We start from the raw sequence: 16271 nt of genomic DNA, 5'->3' as shown, positions 1-16271 counted from the left end.
GAATCGATTCATCTCTGAAAAGTAAATATGCATACCAATTTTCGTTTTTATAAATAGAAGCGTTCTGGAGGTGTTTAAGAAAAAATAATTTTATGACGCCATCTTCAAAGAGCTCTAGCTCCGTTAAGAAGCATTTTCGGACTAGGTGAATTGGGTTAAATTGTCTTAAAATTATCTGAGGAATCTCCTGTCTTCGTTTGTCGGTAGAGTTTCTGGACACCCTGTATATTTGAGATATTCTTCTATTATCCAAAAACAGACACAACCATTTTTCTTACCGTTTTTTTAACTTCTCATATTTTATACTGATGATAGTGATAAAATAAAACACACATGCACAGCGGGTAACATTACAAATAAAAAGATTGGTTATATTAAAAACTTTTATTACTAGAAACTTGCTACATTTTTAACATTTGAGTTCACTGTTCTAATAAAAGCGGATTTAGTCCGACTGGACAATTTAGGCATTAAAAATATCGCATATAGTAATATGCTATATAGCCGATAACATAGTTTGTAAAGCTATTTATTATTACGATTCTGATATTAACAAATATTAAAAAGTGAACGAAAATGTGTTTTTTTTCTATTACAAAACCATACCGTTTCAAGAAAAAGTACGTACTGTTTTCAGAAAAAGTATTATTAAATCATGAATATTGGGGGATTGGAAAGAAAAAAGTTGTCCTATCTATCAAAAAAGTTGATAAATGCTCTGTAATAAAATAAAAAGATACAAAAAGGTTAATAACAGTTTGAACAATTTACTTTATAATAAACAGTGGTTTGCACACATTATATTAAAAATATGTAGTTAATAATGATAATGAAATTATATCTGTTCTGATATATCAGGGCGCACTATAAAACTATCAAACACATTAAAAATTCTAAAAACATAATGAAACAAAATTAAAACAGGCATTTAACAAAAATATATTTGTACAAATTTAGAGAGAATATCATGGTGATAATAGGTAAAGGTATGCTCTGAAAGGACTACACACCGAAATTGTCTTAGTAACAGATATAATGCCATTTCGACACAAGGTAGCTCAACATAATATCCGTTTTTATGAAAGCAGTGAACTATGACAAAGTTTATGTATTAAATAGACTAGACTACTTCAGACAAACCATCGTTTGAATATATACAATACATACATATAAGTTGGTATATGAAACAATAGTAGTTTCTGTAAGTTAAAAAAAATAGCACCAGTTTTACACATACAAAAAAGATTCGATGTCGATTGGTCTATTTATTCAATAAAAATTGGCGGTTAGTTTGTTGTCATAAAGCGTCCTTTTCGAATAGTGAAAAAATGACTCACAAAAAATTGCTTAAAATTGTAATACAAATATTGCTGTAAGTCTTTAAAGGACTTCCTATTTATATTAAGTGGAAAATGAAATATTTAACACATATTTTATGACTATCTGAAAATAGCTTACAGGGTCCTCTGTTAGATATAATCTGAGCTATATTTGTCTAATGCAGTGAAACTTGAGTAACCTGGAACCTGTTTAATATAAAATCCTGTTTATTGCGGAAAATTTATTTTTCCACTGGAAGGAGTTTCACTGTACTTATAACTTGCTTGTTATTCTCCAATTATTAGTAGACGAGATACATTTCTGCTATATGAAAATATGACAAACTAAAATTAAATGTTGCGACATTTTAATCTACGACATCGAAATTTAAATATCTGATTAAGAATAAATTATTCAGATCCTTTTTAAATAGGTTTTTAAACATTAAGTAGCAGCTCAGTCTTATGCCGGATTTACACTCAGTCCACTTGGACAGAGAATTGAGCAGGAAAGTGGGCAGGATGAGTGTGTAAATAGATCACTCGCACTGCCACTACTCATGCAGCTGCCATTGCACGGCGCTCCCTCAATTGTCGGGTTTTTGGCACGAAAGTCAAAGGACAGGCAGCGCGAGTGCGTGTTCACATTCAGCCACTCTCGCTCACTTGCCGCCGGCAAAGCGACAAGTGAGTAAGTGAGCAGGACGATGCTATCATCACATTCCATCCTTGGGAGTAGTTCAGTAAATGAGTTGTGAGGACTGATGTGAACACTTCACTCGCGTCGATATTGAGTATGTAATGGCAAAGGCTGAGTTTAAATCCGGCATTAATAATAAATAAAATACATCGATAGTCGTCTCAATGGCTCAGAGGGTTAACTGAATCAACTCGGAAGTTAGTAGTTCATGATTCAATCTACGTGCTAATCAGAGAAATATGTCAATCGCAGTGGTATAAAATCCAAAATGGGTCTGTGATTCGTACCGGATAGCGTTAAGGGGATGGGTACGTAGTTTCGGCTCCAAGATATTTAAATGGGATTCATTTTTTTCGAATTCTGAGAAAATTAATAAGTGTTTTTGAAAAATTTAAATGCAGAATAAAATATTACGTTCTTACCGAGGGCCGAAAGTCCCTGAAAACTTCTGTAATGTTTATTTTAATAAGTTACAGGAGTGAAAAACTAAGAGAAAATGTAGTGTTATTTTTAATTTCAAATATCTCATTCAAACGAACCTTTTTACTTATTCTAAGGGACTTTCGACCCTCGATAATAATTTAGTCTTTCATTCTGCGTTTAAATTTTTTAAAAATATGTATCAGTTTTGTCAGGATTCGAAAAAAATGGACACCATGTCCGTGGTGATATTTTCCAAATCGAACATTCGCTATCTTTGTCATACAAAGCACCGAGTCGAATAGAATATGGTGACAATTTTAAATATTTGACATCGCATCGGGAATATTTTAAGTTGTTGATTAAATAATATTGATAGTGTATTTGATAAATAATTGATTTAAGACGTGAATTTAATAAAAAGTTATTTATTGTCTATTTATGGATGATCCAAGCAGAGAATACAGCAGGATATATTCTGTGATCCAAGTATTTTGTTGTTAAAGATGTTCAAAATTGTAAGCGTTCCATAGTAACAATATATTATTAAAAACCACTTTATCGCTTTTCCTCTTTTCTCAATTGAGTATTAGTTTTTGTTGTACAGTATATAAATTTTTACAATCATTGAATACATAGTGAAAAAAATTATCATATTAATTAACTGAATTAATGATGCAATTTGGAATTATCGTGAGAATTTTACTACACGTAATTTGCCGTGTAAAGACAGAAAAAGTAGGGATAGCGGTAAAATATTTGCGCCCATGCCGTTAAAATGAAGTTACATATAAACTATACAGGCAATGCTTACGCAAATACATACTTAAACTTTGAAATTAATATGTTATTATTAAAGATTTCCAAAGATATACTCATTTTTTCACTATAAGAAAAAGACAAGGTATATTTATTAAAAAATAGTATGGCAAAATTATCTTAAAATATACATCTTTACTCTTACCATTAGAAACGTTTTGATAATTTCACTTCTTTGGTCCAGCAAGATGACCTACACTCGTAGCTAAGGACTTATCTATTATCTATCTAAAGAAACAATTTATTACTTCAAATTGTAGACTAAGTATTGGAAAACCTCTCTACGGTAATATTTTTCTGAATAATGGTTAAATTTATTGTAAATGTGGCCTTAAAAACATGACTGATGTTTTAAAGTTCATTAACATACTATATTTTGTCGATGAAAAAAAATTACCTATATTACATTATACAAAAAAATTATAAATATAGCAGCATAATTCAAAGTTCTTCGACAAAAGAAAAAACTGTTTTGCCTATTCAAAAGTTTTCGAGGTAAAATAACGAAGTGTCTTACCCCCGTTTACTTATACGTTTACCGATGCTTACGTTTAAGCATCTGTCACGAATATCTAACTCAAATAAATACTAATGCCCATAAATGATTGGTCTACAGGAACGACTGTTTAAGGAAAAACGCGAGGTCCACAAATGACACCATACTCTCTAAAGTCCAATTGAACAAACACTTTAAGAAACAAAGATTCGCTCATTCTGTAGACTAGCAAACTAAAACACTTTAAGGTATTAATTAGTATTTCCTACTCCTGAAAACTTGAACTTAAAAAATTGGTAAAAAAATGAAACCTTCAAGATGTAAGCTCGTAAGAATCGTTCTAATGCACATTTTGCCGAAATTATGTATCTACTTAAAAAAGAGAGAGATGTGAGCAGAGAGAGATGGTGGAAATAGCTTTGGCATATGTCACGGCTGCATACAATACAATAAAATCACACGATCCTGCTCACCAGGTATATATCACTTTGTTTAATTATAACCTACCAGTCATTGTAACACTGCTATATTCTAGACCCTTCTACATTGTGCTAAAAGGAAAGAAGACTCAGGAAAATAGCCTGCCTCAGGAAAGCGTTCTGATCTCATCGTTATTTAACATACAAACGTTTAAAACACAAACGACCAGTCAACTGAGAGCTTTCTTTACGTCAACTATCTTGGTATAGCCGTGAAAAAAAAACTTTCGAACGAATAGAATACACAGCCGTCAGGACAAATAGACGACTCAGTAAGAAAGAAAAACAGTATAGTTACACCATATAGTATATACCAGAAGGTATCATTATACATGAAAAAAGGTCAGAGAAACATAATATACAGAAGAAATAAACAATAGGTTCTCTACTATGCCAACTGTGAGAGATGTTGAAAAGTCATGGACCACTATAAAAGAATCGTTTGATGATCTGAACAACACTTTTTTTTCTCCAAAATAAAACAACTACAAGAATAAGTGGATGACAGAAAAAATATTATAGATGATGAAACAACGCAGGCAGTATAAGATAAGGCAAGACCAGTACCGAAATACACAAAGCATAATTCGTAAAGAAAATATAACACGCCTTCGCAGAAGCCGTGGCAGACTCTAATAAGAGTATTAAAGGAAACGACATGTTTATTACCAACATTAGGTATGCCGATGACATAACAATAGTGGCAGATAACATCGAAGATTTTCAATGCTTTTTAAATAATCTAACAGTTGTAAGTGAAGCTTTGGGTTTGAAAATAAATATCAAGAAGACAAAAACAATGATTATAGTTATAGAAATAATTACTTTAACGCAAAGATATATGTAGCTGGAGAAGAAATCGAACAAGTCAGACAGTTTAAATATTTGTGTTGTCTGCTAAACGAGAGTTGGGACCCTGAAACTGAAATAAAGAGCACAGTAGAACAAGCCAGAAATGCTTTTTTGAAACTATATAAATTTCTGACTGATCACAAGATGGGTTTCAACCTAAGATACTAGCTTCTAAAGTGTTACTAATGCTTAAAATATCATGAAAGGACAGAGTCAGAAATGAGGAAGTATTAAGAAGAACGAGCTTCCAGTATAGGGATATTTGAATGTATAAAAAGTAAAAAGACTGCATACTTAGGACACATATTACGAAGCGAACGATAAACTTTTCAACAATTAGTATTGGAAGGAAATATAGAGGGTAAGAGACGTATTACCCAATCGCCAAGCCTGTCGATCTAGCCTGTCTCTTTCTTGAAGATTTCTTTCTGACATGGCTTTTGTAATTCCTTGTTTCCAGGAGGTCGGTGGCCTTCCTCTTTTCCGTTTTTCTGGCGGTATCCATCTAAGAGAGACCGTCGGTAAGAGACGTCTAGGACGTAAAAAGATGTCATGGCTGCGTAACCTTCGCCAATGAAGCCTGTGGCTTTATGTTCATTGACGAATGAACGAACTGCATTCGCAATGCTTCTAAAAATAGAATAATTTAATGTTGACTATTTAACATCTCACCTGTCAAGACAATGTACAGTGAACGCCTATGAAGAAATGCACGGCACCTTAAAACGATAGATATACTTACAATTTAGTAATAATTGAATCACTAATTATGTGCCTTATTTTTATTTTTTTTACAGTTCCACTCCGAATGGTAGAACTGTCTAGATATTCATTTTAACAATTAAATTCTCGACATGATTGATAATTTGTTATTTTGAAGATATGATGAAATAATAACTCAAAAAAACACTGTAAATAACTTCTAACAATTTGAGGCTTAGTATGTTTTAGAAACTTATAAATTTTAAAACAACCATTATTTCAGAAAAATAGGACCGTTTGGAAATGGACTATTATAAAAATTGGCACGATTAAGTCATGTACGACTATTACTACCATTGTTTATAATACACTTTCTATAATATATAATCTAAAAATGGTTGACCTACAATATGAAAATAGAAATACAAAATATGTTTTGATAAGATTCACGACAATACAAAATACAATATAGGAATATTTTAATAGGGGAATGGATAAATATATTGGTAAAAATTTATAAACTACAATCGAGTCTCGATTTTTACTTTCTAGGACGCACATACTGAGAATTATTGCTTATTTAGTTGCATATTTTCATACAGTTCTTACATACAGTTCTTAAAACAATTAAATGTTTACAGGGAGTTAATCCTAATTTTAAAACATATTTTAATTATTTCGTTCTTCTTCTTTCATATTGAAGTATGGCAAAGACCTTTCTTTGAGAACTTTTTAATCGCAAAAACAATGCAAAAACTAATACAGTCCGTCTAATTTACTTACCGTTGCACGTCATTATCTACGCCAGAGATCTAAGTTGACATAGTTGTCAAAGTAAAAAAAAATCGTGAATCCATTTTAAATCAAATAGATCACATTATTATTGTAAACATGGATTATACAACAAAACAAATTAATATTCAATGTAAATAAATAAAAACTTTAGAAAGAGAAAACAAGAATTAAGTTATAATCTTACGTTAAAGTAAATAATAAAAACAGTAAATATAATAAAACAAATACTTACAGTAAAGAATATAAACAAATATGAAGTGTCATCACCGCAACTGTCAAATAAATGTTACCAATTTATTCTAAAATGTCACCTTCGTTCGATTATAGTTACAGTGTGTTCCGAGCAAATGTGTTTCATAAAAACGCTTTATAATCCGTTTATAAAAATTAAATGAAACATATTATTGTGTATTTCTTTAGGTTAACATTAATAGAAATCTTCAGATATTATTTCTACGCGTATATAATAAAATATGTCTAGTGGCTGTAATTCCAGCGTACTAGACAAAATGATTCTAAAAAAGAACACACCTATCGTCTAAATATTTCGTGTTGGTATCATGTGACGTCACAGGCTGTTACGCGGATGACGTGCAACGGTAAGTAAATTAGACAAAATATATATAATATATAAAACTACTACAGTCAAAGAAAAAAAAAGTGGAAATGGATTGGCCACACTTTGAGGAAAGATCAAAGCAACATAGCAAGACAAGCTACTTGAATACCAACCAGAGGGGAAAAGAAAGAGAGGAAGACAATAGCATCATCATTTTAAAACAACTTTTAATTATTTCGTTGTTCGTCTTTCATATTGAAGTATGGGAAATATCTTTTTTTTTTTGAGAACTTTTTAATCGAAAAATCATGCAAAAACTAATATATCTACTCATCATCATCAATGGCGCTACAACTCTTCGTGAGTCTTTGCCGCGTTTACTATTGCCTTCCATGTTTGTCGGTCCTGTGCCACTAATTCCCATTGTCGCACTCTCATTTTCTCTAGATCTTCTTTGACTGCATCTTTCCACCTTTTTCTAGGCCGCCCTACAGACCTTCTTCCATCTGGCCTTTCCCAGAACACATTGTTTATAAGGCGATTGCCGTTACTGCGTATCACATGCCCTGCCCATCTGAGTCTATTGGCCTTTATATATCTGACTAGATTTTCTTTTCCGAATAGAGACTCGAGCTCGTTATTGTATCTGCGCTTCCATTCGTTTGTCACTCTCTCTGCAAGGGTCATATATCATTCGAAGGATTTTACGTTCCCACACCAGCAATTTATTTACTTCTCTTTTTCTTAGTGTCCATGTTTCGCTTCCATACGCGACTGCTGGTCGTATTATGGTCTTATATATCTGGATTTTTGCACTTCGTGAAAGAAGTTTTGACTTCATTAGATGTTGCATTGGAAAGAAAGATCTGTTTCCTGCCATTATTAATATATCTACTACAGCCAAGGAAAAAAATGGAAATGGATTGGCCACACTTTGAGAAAAGATTAAAGCAATATGCAAGACAAGCGCACTTGAATACCAATCAGAGGGTAAAAGAAAGAGAGGAAGACCAGACAACAGCATCATAATTTTAAAACAACTTTTAATTATTTCGTTCTTCTTTCATATTGAAATATGGCGAAGATCTTTCTTTGAGAACTTTTTGATCGCAAACCCATGCAAAAACTTATATATCTACTACAGTCAAGGAAAAAAAGTGAAATGGATTTGCCACATTTTGAGGAAAGATCAAAGCAACATAGCAAGACAAGCGCACTTGAATACCAACCAGAAGGGAAAAGAAAGAGAGGAAGACCAGACAACAGCTGGAAAAGAACTACGAGCGAGAGAACACGAAAAAATTGTACTAAGAAGGGGTGCAGTCAAAAAATAGAAGATAATGGAACTAAGTAGTACACAGTTTATCCAGAAAATAAACATAAAAGAAGATGGGCTGACCCGAAAGAAACGCATACGAGCCCAATATTTCACAAGGAGGAATGGAACTAGAGAGAGAAAAAGAGAGAGATGTTTGTATACTGATAAGAACGATATGATCTGCTTTCGGATATAGTTAAGTTCACATTAACAATGTGGAAACCGGAATTAGATCAATATTCTATAGGTATCATATCTTGCATTCTCCCAGTAACCCCCAACCTCTAATAGAACATCCTGCCAATAGGAGACTCAAAAGGAATTGGCAAGCTGACCTGAGAAACTGTTAAAGTGGTCTTGTCACTGGAGAAGACCACACCAAGCCAATAGGAGCCCTTTGCTTCGCAGCCAGCAAATTAGCTTATAGAAACTTATTTATGTTTTGATTGCTAAATGATTGCACTTAATAAAAAAAAATCTTTCATTCTGTTGAAGTTAATAATTTCGGATATATGGCGTATCGTGGTGTTTTAATATTGTATAGATATTCTTGTGACAGTTATCACACATTCATTCACATTGACAAAAAAAAATTGAAAGGAAAATTCAAGTGTATAAATATATTCTCTTATTAAAAAGTACAATAACCTGTAATTTTTATTTGTTCTTTAAAAAGAATAAAAACGCTAAATAGAATAAGATTAGGTATAAAAAATATTAGACTAGAAGAACAATGTATTATATAAAAAGTTATAAGTTCCAGGTGATATTTTTCGTTATATATGTTTTTTGCAGAGGTAACGTACTACAAAATATTATTAATTACAGGATAAGATAATAAATATAATTAATATGATTAAAATAGCTTTAAATAATACTTTATATTAACAAAAATTAATAAATTTAAAAAAACCAATTATGTTTCTAATTTTAAAACGCATTTTCTAAATCTAATATATAATATAAGATATAATCGTAATATGTCCGCTTAAATACACGAAAAATAAAATAGTTTAGTATAAAATACATAAAAATTTAAAAAACGTAAAATAACATCAAATTCTGCCACAACGAGCAATAATTCCAGACGTCCTATAAAGCTAAACCAAAATTGATACAAAAACAAAATCACAGTGACTTAGCAATTACCACAAAAATTAACTTAAAAGTACACATAATATAGACTTATATACCTTAGGACTCGGCATTTTTTTCAGTACAACTTGCGGTAGTCCCGTTCTCTTTGTGTATGACAGGATAGGAATAACTTTCGACTGGACTGAGCACATCCACCTCTTCACGTCGTTTTGGCCGTTCAAGACTACCTCCTAAGTCAAAGCTCGAGTTAAGAGAGGATAGAGATGACTTAGGAGGTATAGGAGGCGGATTTTCATTCTCGGCTTTTGGACTGGAACTGCTGTTGATATTCATTTCTGACTGGTTGGTTCGGAAATCGTAATCTTCGTAACTCGCGTTATTGAAATTGTTCATCTGAGGTTCTGTCATGCTGATTCCAGAATCGCGTAAGTCGTGACTGTCCACGTGAGTACTGAGACTGTTAGTGGATGTAACCAGGTTTGTTTCCTGTGTGGAATCTTCTAGAGGAAAGTATTCGACACTACACATTGACTGAGTAGACTTCTTCTGGCCACGCTTAGGAATGTTAGGAGGATTTTCGTTTGGTAAACTTTGAACTCGTTTATCTGGTGCTAAAAATAAATTAAGTTATGTTAGTTATTATATCATTTAAAAAGACAAATACAACAATGTTGTTAAAAACTTTGTGTCATTATTTGACCGATGCCTACAAATTCAACTGTCGGGAAAACAGTGAATATTAACATAATTCATTTTGACGATAAACCCATGGAGAAGCTAGAATCGTGGTACGCTGAGGTAGAAAAACTTATAAAGATGACCAAAAACGAGACATAACTTTTATCGTAGGTGACTTTACCGTTTTATTGGGTAGAGGAAAGGTTTCTGGATTGATCGGAGATTTCGGACTTGGAGTAAGGAACAACAGGGGAGAGAGAATGACCGAATTCTGCCAACAACACAACATAGCAACAAATATATAGTTCACAGGTCGCTTGGGGACTAGTTTCTAGCCTTTTGTGATATTTTATTAAAGTTTAACACGCGAAATTGGCGGAAGAGTCGTTTAATATAAAATTAGTGCAAGAAGTGGAAAACATCCGTGCCTATATAAACTTAATTAACTAGTTTTGATGGGAAATACACAATTTTACTAAAAAAATGATTTTATTAACGTTTCGACGTCCAAATCGGATGCCGTTGTCAAAATACAAAAAATATTAATAAATTAAACAAAAATGTTGTTGCTTAGTAAAAAATTCTTCTAATAATTTATTTAACCTGACTCATTTATATCGGCAATTCAGACATATATTATACATTTTAAAGTAGAAGACTTTAAAATGGTATTGCCAATATTTATGAGTTGCGTTCCTGGGACGACTTTACTGAAAGATAGTTCATTCGATTACATGAAATTAACCCCAACTCAAGAATATCCGTCACAAAAAAATCATAACATGTGATATATCTTTAAAAATACAACTACATGCAACGATGACAATAAATAATAACAACAATATCATTTTAAAGTCTTCTACTTTAAAATGTATAATATATGTCTAAATTGCCAATATAAATGAGTCAGATTAAATAAATTATTAGAAGAATTTTTTACTAAGCAAAAACATTTTTGTTTAATTCATTAATATTTTTTGTATTTTGACAACGGCATCCGATTTGGACGTCGAAGCGTTAATAAAATCATTTTTTAGTCAAATTGTGACTTATTTCCCATCAAAAACTAGTTAATTACAAAAATTCCACAAGAAAATAGCTTCAGAACAACATATATAAACTTAAACACCGCCTAACAAAGCTACTCACAGTACAAAGTACAGTCAAGAAGTGACTCGTTTTATCAATTTTCGGTAGCGTAGTGTGCGAGCCATAGTTGATAACCTGTTGATAACCAGTTGATAATTCTAGTTACCAACTAGTTTAGTTTCTTTTTAGTAGTGCGAAAGGCCATATGGGAAAAAATCTAGCCACGTAAAAAAACACTGTAGCGAGAAATGTCAGAAAATTGGAATCTGGAAAAACATATTGAATAGATCAACCTTGTATACGCCCATTGGGCGCGTTCACCAGATGCAAACGTTGGCAATCAGTTTGTGCTTTATGGTTCTGAACGACTTGCTAACGTCAAACATGTTTGGAAAGCGGTCGCCATTTTTGCAAACATAAGATATTTAAGTTGAACTTTGCAAACGTGTTGAATATAGGGCTTTTCATTCACAGTCATTTGTTTCGAGCTTCTGTCATGTGTCACATAATATTAATATATCTACGTCATACGTTATTGGTATATACCAATGATACAAACCAAAGACGTATGCCGTAGATATATTAATATTATGTGACACATGACAGAAGCTCGAAACAAATGACAATCGATGAAAGGCCCTATTGAAAAAATATGGCGGGAATTTAAATTGTATACATTGTAGAATATATTGATAAGGGTTTTATATATAAAATAAAGGCTACTGAAGACATTCTGCTACGTTATTATCAATTAAATAAATTTTCTTTTTTCCTTTAATAAAAAAAATAAATTCAAAAACGTATTTATTGAGAAAATTTATTTTAGGTTACGTTCAAACCACGCAAGCAAAATGTCAAATTTTAACCTAAACAACCAACCGTTCAGCTCGCTGTCAACAAGTTTAGAATCAAAGCGCAAACATTTGTGAATGTGTTTGCATCTGGTGAACGCAGTCAGTCAATGTCACACTCGAATTCGAACTATATTAAGTTAAGCCACAATCTACCAAAACAAATACAATATTTGAATAATAAATATTTCACAGGTTCTTAGAAAATCAACTACTTATTAATGTTAATAAAAGAATCTTACTATGTGATCTCGGTGGAAGTGGAGGTGCTTCTTCTAAAGTGCCACTTTCTGGCCAAGAGTTCCGTAAATGAGGACTATCTGTAGGAGTCATTGACATAGCATGTCTCAAAAGCCGAGGAGAAGGTGGTTTTGTTAAGGATCTTTCTCTTGAATGTGTTGGTTTAGGTGGAAGAGGTAGATCTCCTGATTCAGAATCCCTAAAAACAGAATAAAGATTTACTTAAATCAAATAAATATTTTTATTACCTGACTAACCTTGACTTCATTGACGGTAAACTAGCACTATTGTATTCCAGCGGTCCTCTAGTGGGAGTTCGTAATTCTGCAAAACTAGTGTTACTGAATCCTTGAGACCGAGGTCTGCATTCTCTTTGTGGTATAGGAGGTGCAATAGGTGTAATCGGCATGGGTAATGATAGATTCTCCCTATTCATAGTATGTCTTTCGTTATCCTAAAAAGAGTTAGATAATAAATTAAGGTGGTAGGCGCAAAATCTCGGACCAATGCATTTTAAATGCATTCATTTTTTTTCGAATCCTGAGTAAACTAATAAATATTTTTGAAAAATTTAAACGCAGAATTAAAGATTACTTTATTACCGAGGGCCGAAAGTCCCTGAAAACTTCTATAATGTTTGTTTTAATAAGTTACAGGGGTGAAAAAAGAGAAAATTCAGTGTGATTTTAATTTCAAATATCTCATTCAAAAGAAACTTTCTGCTTATTCTAAGGGACTTTCGGCCCTCGGTAATAATGGAACATTTCATTCTAACTTTAAATTTTTCAAAAATATTTATTAGTTTTTTCAGGATTCGAAAAAAATTAACACCATGTCCGTGGTGATATTTTCCAAATCGAACATTCGCTATCTTTGTCATACAACACTCAGTCGAACAGAATGTGGTGACAATACACTGACAAACAAGGCTACTAAATATTTGACACGGCTTCAGGAATGTCTTGAGTTGTTTATTAAATAATATTGATAGTGTATTTGATAAATAATTGAGTTAAGACGTGAAATCAATAAAAAGTTATTTATTGTTTATTATTTATGGCAGATCCAAGCAGAGAATACACCAGGATATATTATGTGATCCAAGTATTTTGTTGTTAAAGATGTTCAACATGTATCTAAGCGTTACATAGTAAGAATATATTATTAAAATAACTTTATCACTTTTTCTCGTTTCTCGATTATTAGTTTTTATTTTATAGCATATAAATAATTGTAATCACTGAGTACATAGTGAGTGAAAAATAAGCATATTAATTATCTGAATTAATAATTTAAGGACGAAGTAGTTTTCAATCCTAATAGTAAATTATTAATATTGAAAATATTACTAAAAGATTTTTAAATTGAAAACTTATTGGTACACTTTCCTGGTGACACCTCCAAGACTTCTACAATTTGCAAGTCAAATGGATGGTGCAGTGAAGACGAGAGGGAAGGAATTCTACACTATGCAATTCACATCCCCCGTCTGCAGCTGGTAAAGTTCCAACGGAAAAATGCACCTAGTTACTCTACGGAGTAATACGACTATAAAATAAAAATGTATACCATTTTTATTCAGTTACAATGCAAGGCAAACTTTTGTTTTGCCTTCGCATTGCAACTGAATAAAAATGGTATACATTTTTATTTTATAGTCGTATTACTCCGTAGAGTAACTAGGTGCATTTTTCCGTTGGAACTTTTCCAGCTGCAGACGGGGGATGTGAATTGCATAGTGTAGAATTCCTTCCCTCTCGTCTTCACTGTAGCATCCATTTGACTTGCAAATTGTAGAAGTCTTGGAGGTGTCACCAGGAAAGTGTACCAATAAGTTTTCAATTTAAAAATCTTTTAGTAATATTTTTAATATTTTCAATATTAATAATTTACTATTAGGATTGAAAACTACTTCGTCTTTCAATGCCAGATGGCGCTAGCCACCTACTATCATCACGTCAGTTGCAATGGGTGGGAAAACCTCTCGATGCGAATCAGTTAAAATATGGAGAACAGTGCCTACGTTCTTTCCGATGAAGGCTCCAATAAGAGCCGAAAATCGCGATTCAAGGGACTGGACTGCACTCCATATTCTAATTGAAAAGTAAGATTGTTTTGCCTTCGCATTGCAACTGAATAAAAATGGTATACATTTTTATTTTAATAATTTAAGATTTAAGTGAGAACATTCAAAAGCCATCTCTTTGTTAATAATGACAATGTCATTGTCAACTAATGTTTACATCTCCATACCAGTGAAAATTTTAATACTTGTAATTTGCCGTGCAAAGAAAGAAAAAATAGGGATAGCCGTAAAATATTTTCGCCTACTCTCTTAATAGTAAAGCTTTTAAAAAGTTTTGAGTCACTATACTCAAGAGTACTGTCCTTCAAGAAACTTCTATTTGAAAGAAAAATATTTCGCAAAATATTATTATTGAATATGAAGGAATTTGTATAAGATTAACAAATATGAACCCACAATAAAGTATTTAAACTTCAAGGGATAAATATAATAAGACAGTTCCAGATTGAATGAAATTGCACAAGACTTGCCAATGGCGTTAAAAAAAATTAAAAATGGCAAGACTCAAGGCGGAAGTACAAGGATAACTATTATAGTGACAAAGATTACCATAATTGTTACGTAATTAAGTTAAATTATGATTAAGTAATAAAAATTCAGCGGTCTAGGTAGCTCAGGTGTATATAAAATGTTATTTTACGACAGATGTAGCACAGGACGGTTTATAGCGTCCTGTCATTGATTAATAACTACACACTCCTGTGCTGTCCGGCTCCCAGTCACCAATCACGTCTATCGGCCCAGTCTCCTAATTGTATATTGCCTCTGATCTCTGAGAATGGCTTTTGGATTCCATCAAAGACTGGTGGCTCAAGCTAGGGTGGCTACCAATCCAATTAGGGCAGTCAATGAGGTTATTTGGCTAAGAATTCCATCCTACTAAATCGATTTACTTGATATTTTCACAATAAGTAGAGAATAGCTCAAGAAACAAAGTCTACCCTATGTCGATGTGCGTTTTTATCTTAGGGGTGATTCCCACCCCTTCTCGGCGGTGTAAAATTTTTTGGTTAAAATAACCACGGAAGTGGCTAGAGAACCTAATTCTAAGCAAAAACTGTACAATATATTTTTTTGAAAACTCAATAATTTTTGAGTTATTCGTGGTTGAAAATTGGCCGTTTTCATTGAAAAATGACACCTTTTCGGGCGGTTTTTTGCGAATACCTTAAAATCTATGCATCTAACGAAAAAAAAAACTATACAAAACCTTTTTGTAGCTTATAAAAAAACAAAGAGATTCGTTCCTTCATATATCTTCTAGTTATATTACAAAAAGAGATATGGTAGGTGAGAAGAGTTTGTTTGTTTGGTGCATGCTGAAATCGGTGTATTCAACTTGAAATAAAAGAGAAACGGTCGATTTTAGTTGTATAATGCTACCAATACCTTTTGTAGTGATTGAAAAGACCTTTAGAACGAGCCACATTAAATGTCGATTACATTCAAAGTGAGATATGCTGCAAAAAAAATTGATGACTAATGGAATTTAAAAAAAATGTTAAGTATGTACATTTAACCCTTCATCTATCAGAATTTAAATGCAATCGTTTTCCTTCTATAATACTTTTTATTATAGTATTATTTCTATGTTCAAAAAGTTGGATGAGTTTAAAATGGATAGTTTTTGAAAAAAATAATATCAAATTATAGAGCGCATTTTTAAATTTTCTTAAGAATCTTCCTTTTTCTCCATATAACTCAAAAATAATAAGAGATACGAAAAAAAGGTATCACAAAAAAATGAAGGATTTTGTTAAGTAAAAATTT

The 16271-nt window shown here is 32.2% G+C and overlaps 1 protein-coding gene across 2 annotated transcripts in view; it reads right to left on the bottom strand.

Moving 5' to 3' along the window:
- Window positions 1-369: 369 nt before the first annotated feature.
- LOC114336054 (dedicator of cytokinesis protein 3) overlaps window positions 370-16271 on the bottom strand; it is a 403673-nt gene continuing 387771 nt past the window's right edge. For both annotated transcript variants that reach the window (XM_050659323.1, XM_050659324.1), the window contains 3 exons: window positions 12673-12869; window positions 12418-12614; window positions 370-10168 (listed from right to left, as the gene is read on the bottom strand). In XM_050659323.1, coding sequence (XP_050515280.1) covers window positions 9654-10168; window positions 12418-12614; window positions 12673-12869 — 909 coding nt within the window. In that variant the 3' untranslated portion in view covers window positions 370-9653. The remainder of the gene's footprint in view (window positions 10169-12417; window positions 12615-12672; window positions 12870-16271) is intronic.

This window comes from Diabrotica virgifera, chromosome 8 (assembly GCF_917563875.1).
Source record: "Diabrotica virgifera virgifera chromosome 8, PGI_DIABVI_V3a".
In the NCBI taxonomy this organism is placed as follows: domain Eukaryota; kingdom Metazoa; phylum Arthropoda; class Insecta; order Coleoptera; family Chrysomelidae; genus Diabrotica; species Diabrotica virgifera.
This window is presented reverse-complemented; position numbering and strand designations above follow the sequence as displayed.